We start from the raw sequence: 24,225 nt of genomic DNA, 5'->3' as shown, positions 1-24,225 counted from the left end.
ATGTCAGGCAAATGGAATTATTATAGCATGTAACTTTTAAAGGCTGTCTTTCCATTCATATGATAGTCTTAGAATTCATACAGGTTGTTACATGTATCCATTTCTTTCTTTTTTTCTTTTTAATATTTAGCTGTGTTAAGTTTCAAGAAAGTAATGATAAAACTCAGCTCATCTTTGGGTCCGTCACCACCATACATGCAAAGGACGCAGCACCAGTGGAGGTAAATGGAGGCACATTTCTAGAGAAGTTGAAAATTATTTTGCTTCATCAGAATGTTCAGCTAAAAAATTTTTAATTTGCTCAGAGTAGAAAATAAATTTGTCTTTTTTAGAAGATAGACACTGTGCTGGTCCTGGAAGGCAATGGAAACCTGGTGCTGTACACGGGAGTGGTTCGGGTGAGTAACAGGCACACTGGATGCTTTTAGCAGGATTGTTTCCACTATTTAAAATTTGTTGTGCTCCTTCCTGCACAATTTAGCAGAGATTTTTGTTCCATTGAAAGTCGAGGCTGGTCCTAATTTGGAGTGGTGGGGCTCACTGTTCTCAGATGCATTAGTACTGTGAACCTGACACAAAAGTCAGGATAGTGTCTATGAGTGGGGGTGAGGGGGGTTCACAATCAGAAAAGAACATGATAAAAATGTTGACGACATTGGTAAGCCCAGCCCCTTAGAGGCAGAGATGGGAGGGCTGAGTTGGAGGTCAGTCTAGGCAAGGGTGAGATCCCAAGTCAAGAAAAACAAGACTTGTGTGTAGACAGTGGCAGGGCATCCTTAAATGAAGATAGGCTGAGTATTAATGAAAAAAATAAAGTTAGTTAATTCTACTTTTGAAATTGGCATCTGTAATTTGGTTACCAGTGTTTTGTGAAGTTTCATTATATTGATTCCATGCAGTTTTCTCAGGTGAGGGTTTATGGTGAGGCTGGTCACTGCACCCAGCTGATAAACAGTGCTTAAGGCATATGTTGGTTACATTTTTCTCTTTTAACATTTGCAAAATTTTTATATAGATGTACAGAATACATATACAGATTTATATATATAACAAAGAATTAATATGTAGATACGCAGAATAAGATACATTCTACAAATTTAAATGATGATCTTTAACATATGTATAATGTTGAGGATAATAAAATAAGTGTTCACATACTGGGAGGTTAAGAAGTGGAGCCCTGCCACTGTCTACCCACAAGTCTTGTTAATTTTTTTTAATATTTATTTTATTTCTTAGTTTTAAGTGGACACAATATCTTTCTTTCACATTTATGTGGTTCTGAGGATCAAACTCAGTGCCTCAAGCATGCCAGGTGAGCACTCTACCACTGAGCCACAACCCCAGCCCCTTGTTTTTCTTAAGTTGGGGTCTCATCCTTGCCTAGACTGGCCTCCAATTCAGCCCTCCCACCTCAGCCTCCAAGGGGCTGGGCTTGTCAATGTCATTGACATTTTTATCATGTTCTTTTCTGATTGTGAACCCCTCCTACCCCCACTTGTAGACACTATCCTGACTTTTGTGGTAAATCACTCCATTGTTTTTATTATTAGTTGTGTAATTATGTTTGTATCACTAAAGAGTCATTTGTTTAGGTTCCCTTGTTTTTGAATTTTTATATAAAGGAAGACATACTGTTCACACTTGTTTATTTTGTTCAACCTAGTTTAATAGGTTTATCTATGTTGTTCACTCATTCTTTGTTCTTTAGTATTACATCGTGTTGTTATACCAAAATCTTCACTCTTTTATTAATTATCAAAGTTGTTCCCATTGCCTCTGACATTTCCTTTGATAAATAGTGCTTTTTTTTTTCTTCTTCTGTATAGGGGATTGAACCCAAAGGTACTTGACCACTGAGCCACATTCCCAGCCCTTTTTTTTATTTTGAGGTAGGATTTTGCTGGGTTGCTTAGGGCTTCACTAAGTTGCTGAGGCTAGCCAATGCACCCAACTGATAAACAGTGCTTTAAAAAATTCGTATCTTCAGTTGGCATGGTGGTGCAGGCCTATAATTCCAGTGACTTGGGAGGCTGGAACAGGAGGCTCACAAAATTAAAGCCAGCTTCACCAAATGTAAGGCACTAAGCAATTCAGATCCTGTCTCTAAATAAAATACAAAATAGGACTGGGGATGTGGCTCAGTGGTGGAGTGCCCCTGAGTTTAATCCCCAGTACCCTCCCACACAAAAAAATAAAAATCGTATCTTCAAAGCCAGCCTCAGTAACTCAGCAAGGCTCAGTGGTAGAGTGCTCACCTGGCATGCTTGAGGCACTGAGTTCGATCCTCAGAACCACAACTTAGCAAGACCCTGTCTCAAAAATGAAAAATAAGGGCTGTAGATGGTGCTCCGTGGATAAGTGTCCCTGGGTTCAATCCCTGGTACCCCCCCCCCAATAAATAAATAAATAAAACTATACGTGTGTCTCCTGGTCTTTAGAGTATGTGGATATTTCACTTGGCCAAGTGATGTTAAGTTGTTTTCCAAAGCATAGGTCGTACCGACTTTCAACCTCTCCCTCTCCGTCTTAGCTCCAGCAGCACATGAGTCCTCAGTGCTTCTTCACATTCTTGCTAATCTGTGGTACTACGATTAGTATTTTTTTTTTTTTTTTGTTATTCCAAATTAGTGCATTGTTAAAACCAACTGAAGATGGGTATCTAGGTTGCCCACTAGGCCTTTGCTGATGCAACTGGGTACAATTTTTTTTTCATGGTTTGTTATTATGTGACAGTTTTCCATCTTGTTAAACTGTTCCCTGCTACTTTTTTGATGAGTGAGAACAGGATTTCTTGCCCTCCCCCTTTTTTGGTCTGTTCCCATTAGTGCTTCTGGGATGTGTGAGATGGACGGAAATATAGGGAACTCATCATCCTGTCATCGGTTGGGTCTTGAGGTCTTGAGCTCTTCTGCCTTCTCTCTGCCTTTCAGGATCTTACATTTGTTTTATATACAGCATTTAGGGTTTTCAGCTGTACTTAGCTGGAAGCAGAGTGAGATGTCTCTCTATTCCATCTTGTTGGGGCTGCTGGGATTTTGATAGGTATGGGTTGAATATAAATAAATTTGAGGCATAATTGACATCTTTATAATATTGTCTTTTGAATTCAGGGCTATGCACATGCTAGGCAAGTGCTCTGCCAATGAGCTACAGACCCAGTTCCCATATTATCATGTTATTTTTTTAAATGTGTGTTCAGTTCCATACTTGTTCTCCTTTCTGCTTCTCCAGTGATGCAGCTGTCAGGCGTTTTGTTGTTGTCCCACACAGGTCCTTGAGGTTCTAGTTTTGGGTCTCTTCCTCCTCGTGTGCTTACTTGTTTGTGGGGAGAGGAGGGTAGCCCAGGCTCCTGCCCCCACCACAGCTGCAGTGAAGGAGGAGAGATGTAGAGGTGCCCCTTCTGGAAGGAAGGTGAGGGCTCTGCCACAGTCCTTCTTGTCCCTGCAGAGCTGGGATGTAGGTCTGTCCTGGCCCTTAGCCTCTGTGCTGGGGGAGGGGTGCCTCCAAGTCCTGGCAGAGGGGATGAGAGGACTCTGCCACAGTTGCCTAGGCCATGCTTCTTGGTGAAGTGTTGGAGAGGCACACATCTTTTTGCATGGTGTTCGCCTAGAGTAGGGAAAGTGTGTTGTTTCTGTCCTGCTTGGTCACGCTCTTGCCAACACTTGACTAAAAGAAACAAGGTTTCTTGTGTGTGACCATGGGCATGTCTGGGCCACAGGCCCCTTGAGGTCCAAGTCCTGCTACATAAGGGTTAAACAGCAACAGTTAACAAAGACAACAAGGACCTTCTGAGTCCGTTTTCTTTTTCCCATCTTCAGAGTCTTCATTTAATTGCTTTATGAGTTTTGAGCAGTGCTTATTTGTTATTTGGTAGTTAGTAGAAGGAATAATGAGGAAAGTGCTTGCTCCATCATCTTGTGAACTGGGGGTTTCAGGAAAAAAACTTCTATGTCTTGCTACTTCTCATTGTCAGTTTTGTTTTTTAAGGCTAAGGATTTTATTCTGGCAGCTTTTGTTATTTTTTTAGCTTTTGAGTAATACATTAATATCTATATTGTTAAAATGTCATTTTACTCTGAGCATCTTCCTTTGGTCTCATCAGGTTTTCAGCCTGTATGGACCTGAATTTCTGTGGCATTTTTCCTGAGAGCCCTACAGGTAGCTGAAATGCTGGGAGGTTAGCGTGGATTGTCTACTCACTCTTTTAAGGCCAGTGAAGAATTTTGTATATGTGATGTTTTCTGGGGAAGAAATGTTATAGACTTGATGATGGAAAACAGAAATAGTGAGCTGGAGAGTCGTCAGAATTAGGCCAGATTTCAGTTTTTAAGGCACACCCAGTTTCTTAGCCTCTGAGAGTAATTGTGTCACAATTCTCTCTGCTTAGAGACTTGCTAACAAGATCTGCATGTAACCTCTGAAACCTTAGGGGCCTTACTGTCTTTACCACCTAAAAGGTAGGAACAGGTTACTACGCTACATGGCGTTTTTTTTTTTTTTTTTATGATCTTAACATTTTCCTCGTCCCCTTCACCCCCGCTTGCGTGGGCTCTCTCATCCAGCGAAGGGGTCATGGAACAGGGTAGAGGAGAGTGTGGCTGTGGAGTCGCTAATCAAGACCTCTGGAGACCAAGCAGGATGCAGGTCTGATTTTACTGCGCAGTTACCATGTATATGTAATCAGGCAGCAGCTAAGCAGATTACAGGCAGCCATCAATGCAATTTCTTGCCAGATGTCCTTGCAGCGACCAGTTGAGGAGGGGGCTATGGAGCAAGTACTGGGACTGCAACACATGGCCTCACACAGAGGGCTGTGCCTCCGGGGTAAGCAGTTTGCTGCTCACCCGCCTAGCACAGGGGAATGGTTTGTCACTCAGACGCCCTTAACTTATGCCATGTATATAGTACCCTGCACTTATCCCCACACCCCCTCCTTTTTTTGGGTATCAGTGATTGAACCCAGGAGTGCTTAACCACTGAGCCACATCCCTAGCCTTTTAATATTTTATTTAGAGAGAGGGTCTTGCTAATTTCTTGGGTCTAGCTTTGAACTTGCAGTCCTCCTGCCTCAGTATCCTGAACCATTGGGATTGTGGGCATGTGCCAGTGTGCCACTATTAATGAAATGGAGTCAGATGAGAAATTAAATCAAGGTGCTTGCAGTTGCTGGGTGGAGTTTGAAAAATTGTCAAAATATTGTTTGTTTTTCAGTTGTGTTTGGTGGGCATAAAGTTTGACATATTAAAAGAAATTTGTGCTTAATTTGCTTTAACATTTTGTTTAAGAGTATAATGCATTCACTAAAGCCAGTACTTTCCCCACATCTCTGTTGCTCCAAGGTGGGAAAGGTTTTTATTCCTGGACTGCCAGCTCCCTCCCTAACAATGTCCAACACCATGCCGCGGCCCAGCACGCCCCTGGACAGTGCCAGTACTCCTAAGCCTCTGGGTAAACTGTTGGGATCCTTGGATGAGGTAAGAAGTGGATTAGGTGTTAGCAAAACTATTTATTATCTATTTATTAACTATTTATTTTCTATTTTAGATAATACTTACAGGATGTGTTTTTGAACACACATGATGAAATTGCCATACATTAACCTCTCCTGTGACCTGTGTGCCACTCTCTAGAACCCTTGAAGGTTCTAGAGAGGTGAAAGTGATATATTCTTTTCCAGCTAGGGAACTCGAATGTACTTGGATGGAGTAGGTGTACTGTCTAAGAAATTATAATTTAGGGTAGACTGCTTTTATTACTATATTATTAGGGTAGACTGTTTTGACCTTTGAGGAACAAAACGTTCCCTAGACCACTGAGGTAAAGATGGATCCACTGGCATGATGTGGCAGAGCCAGAGTTTCATCTCTGAGAGGCACATTGTACTGGGAGGCTGAGTATGGAGTCTAAACAGAAAAGGCCTTGGGAAAGGAGGAGTCACAGACACAGGTCTGAAGGCATCGAAGTGGAGAATAGCTGATAGTGTGTTGACATTTCCATCTCCCAACATGGTAGGGACTCCATGGATCTGTTGAATGCACACTTAGATTTTAGTTGACTTCGAGGTGAGGCAGGGCAGGAGGGATGGTGGTAATGGTAAACCCCTGCTCATTTCCTGTGTGTGAGGCACTGCCATGTGTTTCATAAGTATTAATGCATCAAAGTCCTGAGAACGGCTTTGTTGACTGAGAAGATGCTAGATGATCCTTGTTTATAACTGGACACAACTGGATACATAGACGCCACTTGTCCAGTGCCATAAAGCTAATGAATAGTAGAGCTGGGGTTTATAGGCTTTCTAACATGCGCTTAAAGGTAGAAAGGATAAAAGCTGGTTTTATTCTGAATGCAATTGCCTGAGCATTACAGGTTTTTGAGGAAGGGGTTGTGAGTGTAATGGTATGTTTTAGACAGATTTCTCTTGGAATTGGAGGTAGGGAGACCACTTAGACTCTGAATGAGGTCTGCGTCCATGTGAGAGATGCAGAAAAGGTCTAGCTAGAGTGGTACGAGACGAGAGGGGGCCGGTGACATACGAGACCTGGGGAGGTGTAAGTAACAGCTTGTCACCTGATTGGTTTTATACTGCTGGACTTGGGAGAGGTGCTGTGGAACAAAGCTCAGACTTCCCTAAGCTACCTGGTAGGTGCCTGTCTTTGTTAGTTTAGGTAAAGAAGGGTATATTTGAGGAACACCTAAATGCAGATATTTAGGGGAAATTCAAAGGGAAAGTTGGTGCTGGCAGTTGTACTGAGTAATGTCTAGGGCCTAGTTTAGTTTTTAAATATGCACATTATTGAGCTTTTTCTCTTTAAGCGTATTTGCAGGACTTTCAGAAAGGAAGCTGGAGAAGTATCACAGGGTTTACGTGATTTGGAAGTAATGTAAAATGGTTTCCAGCTTTTTGAAGAGTTCCACAAACTCAGGAATCACTAGTGTCCTTTGAGGTCACAGGAGACTGTGGTTTCCCACTGGCTGTGGGCCTTCCCACTTCTCTGGCAGATTGTACAACTAGGCCTGAGGCCGGTAGCACAGTCCGCTGGAGCTGCATTTTTCCTGACTGTTGGAATGAAAACTGGACAATAAACACATCTTAGACATGATTGGTTCTCAGTGTTGACAAGATGTTCACCTGGGGAAGTTCTAGATTCAATACAGAAAGAGCCAGAAGTCATGGCTAGAGACTGAAGATTAGAAGCATCTGTAGTTACCATCAAAGAGCATTTAATTTTTTTTGTTTGCATATTTGTAGCTAAAAATATTGGCTCTTATATTTTCAAATAAATACTTGCTTAGAGGAGAAATACCACTAAATATGGGTCTCATTTATCTGCTTTTAATTGCTATCCTTTTTCCCTGCTTTCTTAGTTCCTTAAGTCACGTGTGCCCTGCCTGCCTCAAATTGCAGGTTGTGTGTCTAGCTCTGTGAAGGATGCTGTGGGCTTCTCTTTGCTGTGGCCACTTTGGCATCCTCAACCTATCTGTATGCTCCTTTGCCACCCAAATTACAGATGCCCAGAGCAGGAAAAGCCCCTCCCTGTGGCTCCTGTCTCTCTCAGATCTTGGTGGCTCCATCTAAGCTTGGTGGCCTCCCCAACTTTCCAGAGCTTTCCTCCATCAGATGCATTGCTGTTGTTTCCTGTGGGGAGGTTGGTCTGCTGCATGGTACTATATGGTAGGTGCAGTAGAATGGTTTTAAATCATTACATGAGATCATTTGTTAGACCATATGCACACGAGAAATATTTTCTTTTATCCTTAATTTTTCAAAAAGTACTTCATTTGTCTTTTATTTATGACGTTTTACAGGCTGTTCTATTGTCCCCAGTTCCGGAACTGAGGGATTCTTCCAAACTTCATGATTCTCTTTATAATGAGGATTGTACCTTCCAGCAGCTTGGAACTTATATTCATTCTGTTAGAGATCCTGTCCATAATAGGGTAACTCTAGTAAGTATATCTTTAAAAGATTAGGTGGCGGGGCTGGGGACGTGGCTCAAGCGGTACCGCCCTTGCCTGGCATGCGTGCGGCCTGGGTTCGATCCTCAGTGCCACATGCAAATAAACATGATGTGTCCACCGAAAACCAAAAAATAAATATTAAAATTCTCTCTCTCTCTTTAAAAAAAGAAGAGTTAAAAAAAAAAAAGATTAGGTGGCTTTCCAAGAAATATGGCTGTCATTTCAAATTTGTCAGGATGCAAAGTTTTGTCTGAAAAACAAGAACAAACATTTCATACAATTTTTAAAATATTTTGCAATGTGTCACTTTTTTGGCACCATTTTACTTTTAACTTTAGGTGTTTCTGCTTAAGTTTTCTAAAGTCTCTCTATTTTTAAAAATGTTTCAGCAACAAAACCCTATTCAGTAAGTTGCATTGCATATTGACGTGATTTTTGTCTTTGCTTTAAAAGTAAGTCACCATCTTAGTTATGGTGATGTAAGCTTAGTGTGTCTATGAAAATTAGATACTTTTTATTAAATGCTTTTTTGGAAATGTTTTATAAATAGGTACATTTAGTTCAAGTGTTCATTTTTGTTTGAAAAATACTGTTTATTTTTTTATTGACAGGTAGTCTTGTAAAGCTCAAGTTCTGAGTGTCTTGTCTTATTTGTTTCTGTTCTTTTCACTAGGAACTGAGTAATGGCTCCATGGTTAGGATCACTATTCCGGAAATTGCCACTTCTGAATTAGGTATGATTGATAGTCAGACCTCACTCTTTGTGAGAGCTCTGGTAAGATTTGAAGTAACTGCTGATTTATATCAGTAATGGGGATTTTAACACTTATGTTGCTGTTTTGAAGCCACTGGTCAGGTTTTTCATTTTGCAGAGAAGTTGTAGACAACTGAAGGCGCCTAGACTGGAGTACCCGTGGAGGACATGCTCATTCTGATTGTCTGAGGTGTCATTTTTTTTTTTTTTTTTTGGAGAGGAGGTCTATCTGTGTTGCCCAGGCTGGTCTTAAACTCCTGCTCAGCCTCCTGAGTAGCTGGGACTACAGGTTGCCTCCTTACACCCTGCTTCTCTAGGATTTTCATGCTGAAGAATTTGATGCATCGAGATTTACAGTATTATAGGGATGTGCTTCTTGGAAGAAAATCTGAGAAAACAGAAAACCTACACAATTAAAATATTTCTTGGCATATTTAGTGATGTTTTTAATTCTAAAGTAAATCTCTCAAGTTTAGATAAATTGTGAAATTAACATAATTACTTTGATTGGATAAAACCTAGTATTAAAGTCAAAATACAATCAGAAATATTTTCAGAAATATTGGAATCTGCTTCAGTTATTACTGAAATGCGATTTGGAAGATAATAGTAGAGAATATTTCTTTTTTTTTTTTAAATATTTATTTTTTAGTTTTCGTCAGACACAACATCTTTCTTTGTATGTGGTGCTGAGGATCGAACCCGGGCCACACACATGCCAGACAAGCATGCTACCGCTTGAGCCACATCCCCAGCCCAGTAGAGAACATTTCTGAACATAGAATACTATACAAAATGTTAGGATTGAAGGAGTTAGCCCCCCCCCAAAAAAAAAAAAGAAAAAAAAAAAAGAATGCCTTTGTGATATAAGAAAGTTCACACATGTATTAGTTTCAGACTCTAGCTGCTAAAGCAAAACATTGGCAGATTGTAGACTAGAATGACTTTTAAGAATTTGTTTTTTGCAGGTGTGTAAATGGTATTCCAAATTTGTATAGAGATTCCTTGCTTTTCTAAAGGGTACTTAGCCAGTAATTGCAAGACCAAATACCTAAAATACTATGTCTAAACAAAATATATAAAAAAACAAACAAGGAGGGCTTGGGATGTGGTTCCAGCGGCAGCGCGCTCGCCTGGCCTGCTCAGGGTGCTGGGTTCGATTCTCAGCACCACACAAAAATAAAGATGTTGTGTCCACCGAAAACTAAACAAAAACAACAAAAAAATAAACAAACAAACAAAAACAAGGAAGGAAACAAAATAGAGTCTTGCCCCTTTACTGCCAAATAAAAGCACATAGTTCATGTACATGAATTTATGTACTTAAAAAGAGTTCCTCAGACCCTCTTGCAGGATCTGGGTTACACTTACTGTGTATTCAACTGTGATATCCTTGTTATTTGGTTTTCTAACATTTTTTGTTATCAGAAATAAAAGTACAAAGCTTTCGTTGACACAAACTCATTTAGACCTTTTTTTAAATGCTAACTAAGCATTGCTGTTTGTGGGTGTGTATATTAAATAAATATATATCTACTAAAATATTTAAGCAACATTTCATATAAGAATGTTTTTCACAGAGTAACTTTAATTTATTGTCCAAGCTAGGACGTTTTTGAGTGAAAAGGGGAGCAGTTATTAATTGTTGGCAGTGGATGGAAATCAGTGTTGTCCCAGGTGAGCTGGACTGTTGCTCACCTACCTTCTGATCCAGAGTTAATGACCCAGTGGCTGCCCTCAGACCTCTAGCAAGCCCTATTTTATTTATTAGCTGACTGAAGTTTCAGATGATTGACATAGTAACGTGTGCATCCTTTGGCTCTTGAGTTACATTTCTCTTTTCATATAATTGACCTTCCCATAATAGTAATTTTAAAACTTTATTATTGAAAGGTAGGAAGAAGTGCATACATACAAAGCATATTAAAATTAATCTTTGTTTTAATAGTACAAACATGTGTGCATGCAATTAAGTTCGTCCTGCCCAAAGAAATAGCAGTTCAGATGCTTGTCAAGTGGTACAATGTCCACAGTGCACCAGGAGGACCCAGTTATCACTCCGAGTGGAATTTATTTGTGATTTGTCTCATGAACATGATGGGTTATAACACGGACCGTTTAGCGTGGACCCGAAATGTAAGTAAATTCAATTGTTTTTCTTCATGAACTATTCTATTATCAGTGTAATGTTTGCATAATTGGCAATGTAACATTCAGAATATATAGCAGACAGATTTAAAAATAGCTGTACCTTATAAAATATTGGACTAATGCCAAGGCTTATTGTGTTTATGTATTATAAATCAAATGTCACTTAATACTTAGTAATTATGATCACTAGTAAAATGTTATTGAGTTTATAAAGTTTTAAAGCACATTTGACTGTTTCTCATTTCATTTTAAAATGCCTGCTTGTTATGTTAGGATTAGTAGTAGTCTTGGTTTTGTTAGTCAAGCAACTAAATCACAGAGATGACAGACCTATGATTTGTTCAAAGCCGGGACTAGGCTGTGCTTCTGACTCTTGGCTTAATGTTCTTTTCTGAAGGCAAGACTGTCTTTACACATGCACTTGAGGAGGAGGGTTGATTTCTGGGGGATTGGCAGTCTTGGCCTGAGTATTGACCCCACTGTGGGCATAAGACTGGATGCCTCACCTCTCACTGGGATTGGCTCTTAGGCTCTTTGTAGGTATTTGAGAACCCTTCAGTATGGTACCTTTAGTATGGGCTGTTTCCTTCCACTTGAGATTACTCCCAGGACAGCCCTGCCCGGGTCACTCGGAAGAAGTCACTCTAGAGCACACTTACCTTGGTTCAGGCCAGTTAGCTGTGTCCAACTATACATTTTAGCCTTGGGCTAGCAAACCCATTAAAAAATCATGTGCTTATTGAGGAAAATTTGGAATATGAAGGAATTAAGAAGAAAATAATAATTATATTTTGTTACTCAGAAATAGCCACTCTAGGGGCTGAGATTGTGGCTCAGTGGTAGCACACTAGCCTAGCATGTGTGAGGCACTGGGTTCGATTCTCAGCACCACATATAAACAAATAAATGAATAATGGTCCATCAATAACTAAAAAAAAAAAAAAAGAAAAGAAATAGCCACTCTAAACATTTTGATGTTGCTTGTTAGATTAAATGCTGTAAGTGGAAATTTCTCACATCTTTAAAAATCGTTCACAAAAGTCCTTTCATTTATATTTAGTTATGATAATGTGGTTTTATTGTAACTAAGAGCTAGAAGTTAAGCATTGTTGAGTCCTTTTTTTCTTATTATGAGTAATTTGCATGCATCATTTTCCACATAAATCTATACCCACACTCTTAGGGATTTCTTAGAGAACGTCCACTCCGTGTTCTTGCTGAGGTCAGCCAGGCACCTGTTCTGCCTTGTTGGTTATGTATGTTGGTGAACCTTTGCCAGCTTCCTTTAAGATTTTGTCTGATTTCTGTGTAAGTAGCTGTGAAGTTTGTTTCTCAGATTTGCAGTCATTTATAGTTCTTAGGTTTTGATCTGCAGTTCATGTCCGTTGCCTGTGTTTGTCTCTCCTCAGCCCAGCAGCCAAAGCAGTCCTGTCTGATGAGGTCAGGTCATGCTAGTCATTCTGCCAGAATTCTCCAGTGGCTTTCCATCCCGTTCAGAGTAAAAGCCAGAGGCCTACAAGTTGCCCTCTGACTCAGCTCTCTCTTACCTCCCTGTCTCCTCCTTTCTTGTCTCTGCCTTGCGTACATTATCCCAGCCACACTAACCTTCCTTCTGTTCTCTGAGCATTCCCCTATGTTCTACCTCAGGTTCTTTGAACTTGCAGTTACTGCTACAGAAAATGCCTCCCTCAGGCAAGACGCTCAGGTCTTTATTAGATGGCACCTCACTGTGGCAATGCTGGCTACTCCATGTACAATTGCACCCCCTCCATTTGCCTGGGAGTGGCTAAATATACTATATGTTTAACTTATTTATATTGTGTGTGTCCCTTCTCCCTCCACTGGAGTATAAATTCTAGAGAGGTGAGGGTTTTTGTGTAGCTTTGCTTACTGCTCTCTCCCCAGGGCTCATGGTAGTGGCATGGCTGGATGGTCAATGAAATTTGTTGAATTGATGTCCTGGATACTGTTGTTAAGAGTTTGTGTTTGTTGCGGCATATGAAAGAACTGCCCTTTGCAATTTACTTCAAAATTATCTTACTGTGAAAAAATACACAGTTTTCTTTTATTCTAAACAATTGTGGTAAAGCTGCCTACCTTATCCCCAATATTCCATACCTTATTACATAAGAAAAGATTAGAAAGATAATTCTACATTGTGAATGAGTGCACTTCAGCTTTTTGTCGTTTTAAATGTGCCACTAACCTGTGAAAATTGTTGAAAAGAAATTATTTTTATAGAGTGGTGCTCCAGTGTGTGGCAGAGAACTAGTTCTCCTCACATTCCCCTGTTGTGGGAGGACTGGGCATTGCCCGTTTTCTTGTGTAAAGAAGGACGTGGCTCTCTGACTTATTGCATGATGGTGTCAAAAAAGGAAGAGGAAAATTGAAAATTACCGTTGCTGTTTTTTCAAATAGATGTAGTCTTAGTATGTGCCAAGGTTGGCCCGAACTCCTGGGCTCCAGTGATTCTCCTGCCCAGCCTCCTGAGTAGCTGGGACCACAGGTGCACACCAAGTGGCTGTGACATGTATTTATAGGACTGCAGAGTTAAACCCTGTCCTCTTTTGTTCTCAGAGTCAGAGCTCAGGATAAAGAGGTCCTCCTTGGCGAGTGGTTTTCATCTTGCTTTGATCACTTTGCCCTTGCTGGGGCGGAGCATGCAGCCTTCTGACAGTGCCTCATTTTGTAATTTTGGCCTGTCCTCCCTGGGGATGTGCCTGGAGCGCTTGTTGTGCTGCAGGTGTGATGGGTCTGTCATCACACGAGTGGGAGAGGAGAGGACATGGCATTGAGCGCTGCCAACCCAGGTGCTGCACTCGGTGCTGCCTCATGTGACTAGATCTCAGCTTCATAGGACCTAGGACAAAGATAGTTGTACCATAATTTTCCATGTGGAAAAATGAGTTTTCGTGGCTTTCCTCAGTGTTAATAAATAGCAGAACTGATTCTGAATCTTTTAAAGTGGTTAGTTGACTAATATGTTTATGATTTTTGTCTTCTCTTTTGGGGCTGTTTTCTAGTTTGACTTTGAAGGGTCACTTTCTCCAGTCATTGCACCCAAAAAAGCAAGGCCTTCTGAGACTGGATCTGATGATGTAAGCATTATTCTTTCTTTCTAATATAAATAATCAGTGGATGATTGTACTGGTTTCCCGCTTCTGTGGTATTCCTATTTGTCTGTATTTCCAGCATATTTTGCTTAGTTTATTTTAATACTGAATAATAGTTATTTGGGAGAGAAGGATTTGTTCTGTTTCTGGTGGTTATTTATTTACTTTTCCTCATTCACCATCTAAACATGTGTATTGCTGTGTGATTTCAGTGTGAACTTACAGATATTTTATTGTCAGTGTTTTACTGGTCACCTAAAGTGATCACTTCCCTTTTTATGCATTAGTTCTCTAACTGGACTCTTAAATACACCAGATTCCATGTTGTCTGGAAATGGCGTGGCTGTTTTGTAGTTGTTTCTCCTTTCTTTGTGCTGTGATGTTTTAAAAGTTTTTTTCTTATTTCTATAATGACCTATGTGAAGATGAAACTTGAAGTTTTTGAGTGGATGTGGTTTTCTTTTTTAATAATGACATTATAAAGAGGCATCATTGTATTAACAATATTCTTTTTATTTTTCTTAGGACTGGGAATATTTAGTAAATTCAGACTACCACCAGAATGTTGAGTCTCATCTTTTGAACAGATCTTTATGTTTGAGTTCTTTGGAAGGTTCAAAAGTGAAGGATGAAGATTTCTCACAAAACCTCAGTCTGGATTCTTCTACTCTTCTCTTTCCTCATATACCTGCAATTTTTTTTGTTCTTCACCTAGTCTATGAGGAGCTTAAATTGAATACCCTAATGGGTGAAGGAATTTGTTCCCTAGTTGAACTTCTCGTTCAGTTGGCAAGGTAAATATTGTTTGTGTGTTAGAAACAGCCTTGAGGTCCTTAGGTGACTTTCTTTTCTTTTTCTTTTATTTTTTTCAAGAGACTTAAAACATCACTATTTTTATTGACAAGGTTTGTAAAAACAGATATTTAAAATCAAAGGTCAATTTTTAGTCTTCTTTGCTTATTCCATTCTCTTGTATTAAGTATGCTTTCCCCTAATGTCCTAACTTTATCAAGAAACCAACCTGTGAAAATACCTGTTAAATCACTTATATAAGGTGACTTTATTTTTTACATTACCATTAGGAACCTTGTAAGTTTCTGAAATTTACCTTCTTAGGCAACTAGAGCATTTTCTGTAAACCATAGAATTGTGTGAAGATACTGGTTGAATAAGTGCCTATGGACCATAGTGGGATTTTTAGTTTTTGTCACAAAATCAGCAGAAAATCACAAGAAAATGGGGATGACCATTTTTGAGAGTTGGTATCTTTCCTGTTACAGCGAGGAAGAAACTGTCAAATGTTTGTGAGCCTGGGCTCTTTGTGCAGATTTAGCTTGTTGCAGCTCAGGGCCTTTCGTGAGTTTCAGGCACTCCTAGTGGACCCAGGTGGCTCTCCTAGTAGATTTCAGCAGACTTTGTGGCTCCTTGTGTTTGGCTCTGAATTCCAAAGGTCACACTTGGGTGTTGTTTGAGCCCTTTTGACCCTTAGTGAGAGAGAAGATAAAATTGATATTTCTACCTTAGAGTTAAAGAATATAGCACATTTGCTGCTTTGTGTGATCTTCTTTGAGATCATGAAATTTTTTTTCTGAGATGTGGCAGTTTTAATTGCTGTCAGTTTCACTTATAACAAATCATTATTGTCATGAAAATTCTTTTGTAATTAATTAATTCCCAAACCCCAATCATGCTCTCTGAAATCAGTGGCATTTTTATAGTGTTTGACAATTTATAAGGTATTTTTTCACATACGTTTTCTTATTTAATTGTCAGAGCCTTGGAGTATTAGTGTTTCCCACTGTGTAGGAGAAAACTCTGAAGTTTGTGGAGATGACGTGGTGGAGGTCACACAACTGTCCCAGAGGGGCAGGAGCCTGGAGTGCTGTTCTGTAGTTTCGCCTTCATGAAATGTACCTAGCAAAAGGGACTTGTGTTGCACTGTCAGTCTGGGTGCCTCAGAGCCCAGAAACACAAGTCGAGACTCTACATTGGATTATCTTCTGTGGCATGAGCACATTTTTAAATTGAAAAGTTCCACTGAGGGAAAGTGCTGTACCTTCTTCTATATATTTGCTTGTGTTTTAGGGACTTACAGTTGGGGCCCTATGTCGATCATTACTACAGAGACTATCCCATGCTTGTCAACACTACTGGACAGGTGTGCACAATTGATCAAGGTAAGCGTTGGTGCCGATAAAGATGCTCTGAACTGTGTGGTGGCATTTGCTTGTGTCTTTCTCAGTGAATGGCAGAGGTTGTATTTCTTACCACCAGCACAGGGCCATGACTTTTCACCAAACAGACTTTAGTTTGTAGTATTCAATCCCTGACTGGTTGTAAGTCATAACCTCTTCAGCATGTAGGGGAAACTTCACCCTCCCTATGGGGTCTGAATGGCGGAAACTTGGAGAGTTTCTGGTACTTGGGATGCTCCAACCTGGACCTGTGTTATCCTGCTAGTAGCCACTAGCCATGTTATTTGAATTTAATAATAAAAATACATACAAACGTGTGTGTATATATATATGTATAAACTGCACTGGCCATGCTTCAAATAGTCACATGGGGCTGGTGCCCATCATGTTGGACAGCAAGATGAAAATGTCCTACATTATCACCTTGAGCTAATGGGACTTAGCAGGGCCTCAATTCTTAGATTAGAGGTGGATCCTTGATATCTCTTGTGTTTTCTCACCTTTAGGGTTAGGCCAAAAAGTTTTAGTTAGACATTTTTATGTAGTATAGTAAGATAGTCAGTTGTTTACTGTGACAGAAAACATGAGGCATTTTGGAGAACGTGGAGAAATGTTGTTTCGAGATGACATGTACTGTTGATTGATTTTCTTTTAGAGTAAAGTAGTATTGTCTTAATGTATTCTTGTATCTATAAATATTTATTTAATTTTAAAGGTCAAACAGGATTTATGCATCATCCATCATTTTTCACTTCTGAACCACCAAGCATCTACCAGTGGGTGAGCTCTTGTCTGAAGGGCGAGGGAATGCCCCCCTACCCGTACCTTCCTGGAATCTGTGAACGAAGCAGACTTGTTGTCTTGGTATGTATGTAGAGTGCTGCCTGTCTTGTTGGATTGTTTTTTTTCTTTTAAATTAAATTTAAAAATTACATAGTAAAATGAACTTATTCTTCCTGTGTACAGTTTTTGAATTTTAGCATATCATTACCATTGTCATCAGGGTAGAAAACATTTGCACCAGTCCCCCAAAAGTTCCCTCACAGTATTTTTCTCTCTGGAGATGGCATTTTGCTATGTTGGCCATGCTAGCCTTGGACTGGAGATTCCTCTGCATCAGCCTCCTGAGCAGCTGAGATCACAGGCACACACCACCTCACTCTGATTTCCTCGTGATTTATGATCATTCAAGTCATCACCATTGTCATCAGTTATTGCATTGTCACCATTGTCGAACTCTCTTGCTGATTTGCAGCCTGTCACATTGCTGTACCTCGGTTTTCTCTTGAGGATAGTTGGGATGGTTCCAGTTGTTAGCAATTGTAAGTATAGCTGCTGTGAGCTATCATGTAGAGCCTTTTGGGTGAGTGTAAGTTTTCATTTCTTTAGGGTAGGTCCCTAGTAGTGGGACTGATGGGTCATAGAGTAAGTGTATTCTTGTGGTTTTTTTTTTTTTTTTTTAAAGATAGAGTGAGAGAGGAAAGAGAGAGAGAGAGAGAATTTTTTAATATTTATTTTTTAGTTATCGGCGGACACACAACATCTTTGTTTGTATGTGGTGCTGAGGATCGAACCCGGGCCGCACGCATGCCAGGCGAGCGCGCTACCGCTTGAGCCACATCCCCAGCCCTTTTTTTTTTTTTTTTTTAAAGAAACTGTCAATTGTTTTCCAGAGTGGCTATTCACGCCAAATTCCCACCAGCAGCATTTATGAGACTATTTCTTTGACTCTTGTCGGTATTTGGTATTGTCCCTGTTTTTAGTTTTTTTTTTTTTTTTTCTATTTGAGACATTTTATTTCTCTCATTCTAATATTAGGCTTTGGTAAGTACAAAAAATTTGTTCACAAGTACAAAAAATTCTGTAAAGCTCTGTTGTAGTTATAAAAGTCCATAAAAACAGAACAATTTTTTAAGTTGGATAATATTTAACTCTATAAATCTAAGTGATGATTTTGACATGTGGCTTTAAAAATGGCAAAATCTGTTTTACTGCGATTGTTAAAATTTTTGATGACTCTTTTTCACCTGTTTCAGGAAATCTGTCTTAGACATTTATACTGGACAGATTTCTTTTACTATAGCCCAATTCCCTGCCTCCTCAGGGCTTTGTTTGTAGTATGCCTGTGATGTTCTGCCCAAGGGAAGATTCTGACAACAGCTTCAGAAGAAAGAAAAGCTGGATTCAGATTTATAGCCACTGTCCTTTCCAATGTAAAAGTAATCTTATGTCAGGTGGCATACACTGTAATCCCAACATCTTGGGAGGCTGAGGATTGCAAGCTCAAGGCTAGCCTCAGCAACTTAGCAAGACCCCGTCTCACTGGGGGTATAGCTCAGTGGTAGAATGCCCCTGGGGTCAATTCCTAGTATTAAAAAAAAAAAAAATGGGGCTGGGGATGTGGCTCAAGCGGTAGCGCGCTCGCCTGGCATGTGTGCGGCCCGGGTTCGATCCTCAGCACCACATACCAACAAGGATGTTGTGTCTGCCGAGAACTAAAAAATAAATATTAAAAATTCTCTCTCTCTCTCTATCTCTCTCCTCTCTAAAAAAAAAAGAAAAGTAATGCTGCAAAACAGTGATAAAATTTTCTTATTAGTAATATTTTCTCTTCCTGCAAAGATTTTTTACTGTTAATATTGTAGATGAATTACATTTGATGAAATTTTCTGTTTTTCAAAGTATTTTTTAAAAGTTTTATTGAAAAGATTTGATTTTTCCTCTCCCAAAGATTCTGAGTAAAAACAACATTGGAATAGAAGTCCCAGTTTATCTTGCTGTGTTTCTACCTAATAACCTGTGGGACAAAGCACTGAGATCCTGCAAGGATTTGTTCAGTACTCCAAGTATTAAACAATCAAAACAAAAAACCTTTCTTTCACTTAATCATAAATAATAAAAATATTGCCAGAATGTTGCAGACATGAAGATCAAATGAACATTATAAAACCAAACCAGAAGCTGTCTCACAGCTTAGACTTTTTTCCCTCTGCTTAATAAGAAATAATCATTGCCATCATCTTCCACATATCTCTCCTTTTTCTTTGGCTTGCTCCGCTTGCCCTCTTTGGGAAGCTTGTCTTCTCTTGGCTTGTGGTAATGTGATGAATGGTGAAAGGACTTGTGAGGCTTCTGGGTCTTAAAACTGCCAGGTGCAGAGTGGGTTTTGGGGCCTCTAGGAAAGTCCTCATCCACTTCATGATGCCTGTCAGCCTTTCTGTGCTTCTCACGTTCTGTACTCCTGTTCATCATTTCCTTCTGTATTTCTTTGTCTTCTTGATACCCCTTGTTGCTTTTCCTCCAGCCATGGCTCTTCCTTATATCATGGTGTGGTCTCCTCTCTGCTGCTTCCATGTGCAGTCTCTTGAACTGCCTTGGAAAATCCCCATTTTTCTGCAGTTCTTTTATTTTTCGTTTTATTCTTTGTTCTCTCTCCCGAATTTCGTATTTGTCATCATAGTAGTAGATGAATGGAGATGTTGGAAATGTCTGATTATACATCCGTCTTTCTGTACATTCGTGTCCATAATGGCCTTTTTGTGCACAGTTGTAGCAATAAACTAATGCTGATTGTCCAGAAGGAGTCTTCGGTTTTTTGGGTGGCCCAGGTTTGGTCATTAGGTGATACTGCCTCCAGATTTCTGGGCAAGCATCAGCATAGTGGCCTATCATATCACATCGGTTACATCGTTTTCTTCAGGAAGACCTTTCGAGACATCTGTGATTGGAAGATATAGGCAAAGAACAATCTAAGCAAAAGCGAGCTGGACAGGCATACTGGAGGTGTCCTCTCTCAGAACAGAGGCAGCAGGGACGGACTTTTTGTGGTAGAGGGCAGTTTTTGGACAAATGGCCACATTTGTCACAATTTCTACAGGTAACGTTTTTGTTGGCAGAATAGTATCGGTGGGTCCATCTTCCGGATGATCTGTTATTACGTATCTGGGCCTCAATGTCTTTGTCACTGATGAACCAGTTTACATCATCTTCTCCTAAATGTTCTGGCCCTTTGCAACCAGAATACAGTGCCTTGCCTTGCTGCAGTCTGGCTGGGCACAAAATCACGAGCCACTCACAGCCTTGTAGATTCAAACAGCAATTCTTTGTTTTTTTTTTTTTTTTTTTTTGTATTTATTTATTTATTTTAGTTTTCGGCGGACACAACATCTTTGTTTGTATGTGGTGCTGAGGATCGAACCTGGGCTGCACGCATGCAAGGCGAGCGCGCTACCGATTGAGCCACATCCCAGCCCCAAACAGCAATTCTTTATTCCCGAACTCACACGGGCACTCTACACACGTTCTGGGGAAATCCACGTTCTGCGCAAATTCACATTCTGCCCTGTTTTTAGTTTTTATCATTCTAATAGCTGTGTAGTGTTGTCTCTCTTTCTCTCTCTCCTTCTCCTTTTTTTTTTTTTTTTGCCTTCCTTTAATGGATGTCATGATATTTTGAATTTTAGATGTGAGATTTTTATTTTTTGCAGATACTTTCTCACTTGTCTCATCATTCTCTTAATGCTTTTTCCCCACACAAAAAAGTTAAAGCCATTTTACCAGGTTTTTTTTTTTTTTTTTTTTTTTTTTGCGTGGGGTTGGGGAGATATTGCTTTTGGTATTATATTTAAGAATTTTTAAATTTGAGTTCAGGCCTTGAAGATGTGTTTTCTTATGGAGTTTTTTGAGGTTCATATTTTACATTTAGATCTCTAATTTCTTGTGTTAATTTTATATAAGGTGTGACGTTTGGGTCAAGGTTTTCATTATCTTTTTGGATATCCAGTTCTTGGACACCATTTGTTGAATGACACCATTTTTGTACTTTCATCAAAAATTAGTTGGCCTCGTCCTGTACTTCTTTTTCCAGGTCATTGATCTCTCTGACTGTCCACACTGCCTTGATTATTGTAGTTTTGTAGTTAGCCTTGAAATTGGTTAGTTACTACTCCTATTACTCTTTTTAAAAAATTATCTTTACCATTTCAGGTTTTTTGTTTTTTTTTAAAGAGAGGGAGAGAGAGAGAGAGAATTTTTTTAATATTTATTTTTTATTTATCGGCGGACACAACATCTTTGTTTGTATGTGGTGCTGAGGATCGAACCAGGGCCGCACGCATGCCAGACGGGCGCACTACCTCTTGAGCCACATCCCCAGCCCCTCAGGTTTTTTTTTTTTTTTTTAACTTTTGTATATTATTCTTTTTTTTTTTAAAGAGAGAGTGAGAGAGGAGAGAGAGAGAGAGAGAGAGAGAGAGAGAGAGAGAGAGAGAATTTTTTTAATATTTATTTTTTAGTTCTCGGCGGACACAACATCTTTGTTGGTATGTGGTGCTGAGGATCGAACCCGGGCCGCACGCATGCGAGGCGAGCGCGCTACCGCTTGAGCCACATCCCCAGCCCCCTTGTATATTATTCTTATAATCACTTTATAGTTACAAAAAATTCTGTGAACACTTTTTTTAAGGAAATACATCTTTGTTTATTTTTAGAGTTTAGTTTATTTTGAATAGTTAATAAACCTCAAACCTTCATTTAGAACTGGAAGGCATTGATGCAAGTGAGTCCTTGGCATGTGTCCTTCTGTTCCTGAAGCTGCAGCAGCTTGCTGAGGGAGGGCCCAGGTGGACCTCTGTTGGGGGGTCATCTGAGCTTAAAGAGAACCATGTGCTTTTGTTCCCTCTCCCAAGTTAGCAGACTGCAAATGTCCTGGCACCCTACCCTTTTCTTTTACATTCTTGAAAAGGGCTTCCCAAGCCCACATGTAGGCTGTGTTTTTTTTTTTTTAATAGCATTGGCTAAATATGCATATCATTTTAACCATTTTTAAGTGTACAGTTTAGTGACATTAAATATGTTCACATTGTTATGTAATCAACAGCATCCATACCCAGAACTTTTTTATCCTGCCTAATGTAAATTAGGTAACTGTCATACAATAGCTTCCCCTTTCCCCCTTCTCAGTCCCTGGTGACCTCCTTTCTGTTTCTGTGAATTTTTCTGTTTGTCCTTTTGTTTCTGGCTTATTTCACTTAGCATATTGTTTTTAAGGCTCATCTGTGTTCTAGCATGTATATAAATTACATTCCTCTTTAGGCCAAGTAGTATTCTGTTGCATAGAGTTACCACAATTCACGTTTTCTTCTGCAGATAGCCACTTGGGTAGTGTAGACACTTGGGTAGTGTCTGCCTTTTGGCTATTTGGCTAATGTTGCACTGAGCCAGGGATATACAAGTGTCTGTTCAAGTCTGTGCCTTCAGTTTTCTGGATGTACCCCTGGGAGTGGAGCTGCTGGGTCAGGAGAGTAGAATGTTTGACTTCTTCACAGTGGCTCTGTGTGTGTGTGTGTGTGTGTGTGTGTGTGTATGTGTATATATATTTTAGTTGTAGATGGACATAATATCTTTATTTTTATGTGGTGCTGAGGATCGAACCCGGTGCCTCACCACTTGCAAGGCAGGTGCTGTACCACTGAGGTACGCCCTAGCCCACAGGGGCTGCACTTTTTATATTTTCACCAGTAATGCAGGAGGAAGGGGTCTAATTTACCCACATGCTTGCCAATCCATAATTTCCACCTGTTTTTTAAAATTGCAGCCATCCTCCTAGGTGAGAAATGGTGTCCCATTGTAGTTCCCTAGTGACTGGCGATATTGAGCATATTTTCATGTGCTTATTGCTAATTTGTAGATCTTCTTTGAAGAAGTGTCTGTTTAAGTCCTTGACCATTTCTTTTTTTAGTTGGATCTGGACACAATATCCTTATTTATTTATTTTTTATGTAGTGCTGAGGATGGAATCCAATGCCTCACACTTGCAAGGCAAGCACTCTGCCACTGAGCTACAGCCCCAGCCCTCCTTTGACCACTTCTGAGTTGTGTTTTTGTTGTTGCGGAGTTCTTACACGCTGGATATGATCCCGGTCCCATGCTCGATCTGCAGGTGTGCTGTCGTCCTGGCGGTTGTCCTTTCCCAGTGTTCTCGGTGCTCAGCTTGCCTCTCTGGGCTTCCATCTTCACATTGTTTGTACTCCTGGCATTACTACCTAACTTGCCAGCTCACAGACCCATGACATTTTAAATAAGAATATTAAAAAATATTTCGACATATGATATGTCAAGAGCTTTGTAATGTTGTGAACAACCAATAAAAAAAAATTTCGACAGTTTTTATTGATGGGCTTTGACTTTGTCATGAGTTTATTTACTTTAGTGTTTTTGATTCGATGTTTGGGTGAGGAGATATTTGCAATAACTTGTACCAGACCCTTCCTTCCAGCTTGTGGCTCTTGGTTATCGAGTCTCACCATGGAGATGGTGGAGTCCGTTTACCATCTATCCAGATGAGGGAAGGGAAAGGAAGGAAGTAATCTAATTTTATCAGGGGTCTTTGTCTTCAAGGAACTTTGTTTTATCATTTAATACACCTGATTTATCTCTACTTTGATATTTTTGAATAATGTAATCTCAGCTAAAAAAACAGATTAAAAATATACTTTTATCATAGGCTAAATATTCTACACTTTTTAGAGTGATTCCCCCCCCCCCCCATATCTTATGTTCCTTTTTTCCTTAAAGCAAATACTGATATAGCTCTTTGAGGTTTAGAGTGACAGTGTGGAGATTCTTAGTGAGTAGATGTATTTTGGCCCAATAATTAATCCAAAATGTATTTGAGGTAATTAAATTTTAAAAATCTGTGTGTCATAATACATTGACTTGACAAAGCAGTATAAACCTTCTTTGTTTTTTGTTTCTTCTGTTTTTTTTTTTTTTTTGTGAGCAGAGGCCTTATATATTAAATAATTACCTTCCTCTAGAGGATGACCTTGATTATTTGAATTAGTATGCAAATTTATTTGGGTATTGTTTATAAGTAAATATAATGTTTTAATGTTAAAGCCTAGATGAGATACTTCTAGATGCTTATTAAATATGACTAGGGTTATCTGTTCAGATGACTTGGAACAGGTGTTGGGGAGAATTTGGAGCAACTAAACCCTTGTACTTTGTTGGTGGGACAGCAAAAATGGTGCAGCATTTTGGAAAACTG

The 24,225-nt window shown here is 39.6% G+C and overlaps 1 protein-coding gene and 1 pseudogene across 3 annotated transcripts in view; one reads left to right on the top strand and one right to left on the bottom strand.

The window, feature by feature from the left end:
- The window catches only part of ANAPC1 (anaphase promoting complex subunit 1), an 85,627-nt gene that overhangs the window by 19,398 nt on the left and 42,004 nt on the right, over positions 1-24,225 (top strand). For both annotated transcript variants that reach the window (XM_081265012.1, XM_081265011.1), the window contains exons 12-21: positions 131-221; positions 333-398; positions 5,343-5,477; positions 7,810-7,950; positions 8,636-8,696; positions 10,665-10,852; positions 13,891-13,965; positions 14,506-14,774; positions 16,066-16,157; positions 16,891-17,039. In XM_081265012.1, coding sequence (XP_081121138.1) covers positions 131-221; positions 333-398; positions 5,343-5,477; positions 7,810-7,950; positions 8,636-8,696; positions 10,665-10,852; positions 13,891-13,965; positions 14,506-14,774; positions 16,066-16,157; positions 16,891-17,039 — 1,267 coding nt within the window. The remainder of the gene's footprint in view (positions 1-130; positions 222-332; positions 399-5,342; positions 5,478-7,809; positions 7,951-8,635; positions 8,697-10,664; positions 10,853-13,890; positions 13,966-14,505; positions 14,775-16,065; positions 16,158-16,890; positions 17,040-24,225) is intronic.
- Positions 19,149-23,102, bottom strand: LOC308632379 (zinc finger CCHC domain-containing protein 7-like; annotated as a pseudogene). The gene is made up of 2 exons: positions 23,078-23,102; positions 19,149-20,224 (listed from the first exon to the last, which is right to left on the bottom strand). The product of its transcript is annotated as a zinc finger CCHC domain-containing protein 7-like (transcript).

Source organism: Spermophilus citellus, assembly GCF_964194105.1.
Source record: "Spermophilus citellus genome assembly, chromosome: 13".
Taxonomy (NCBI): Eukaryota; Metazoa; Chordata; class Mammalia; order Rodentia; family Sciuridae; genus Spermophilus; species Spermophilus citellus.
Note: the sequence above shows the minus strand (reverse complement) of the source record. Positions and strands in the feature narration are given on the sequence as shown.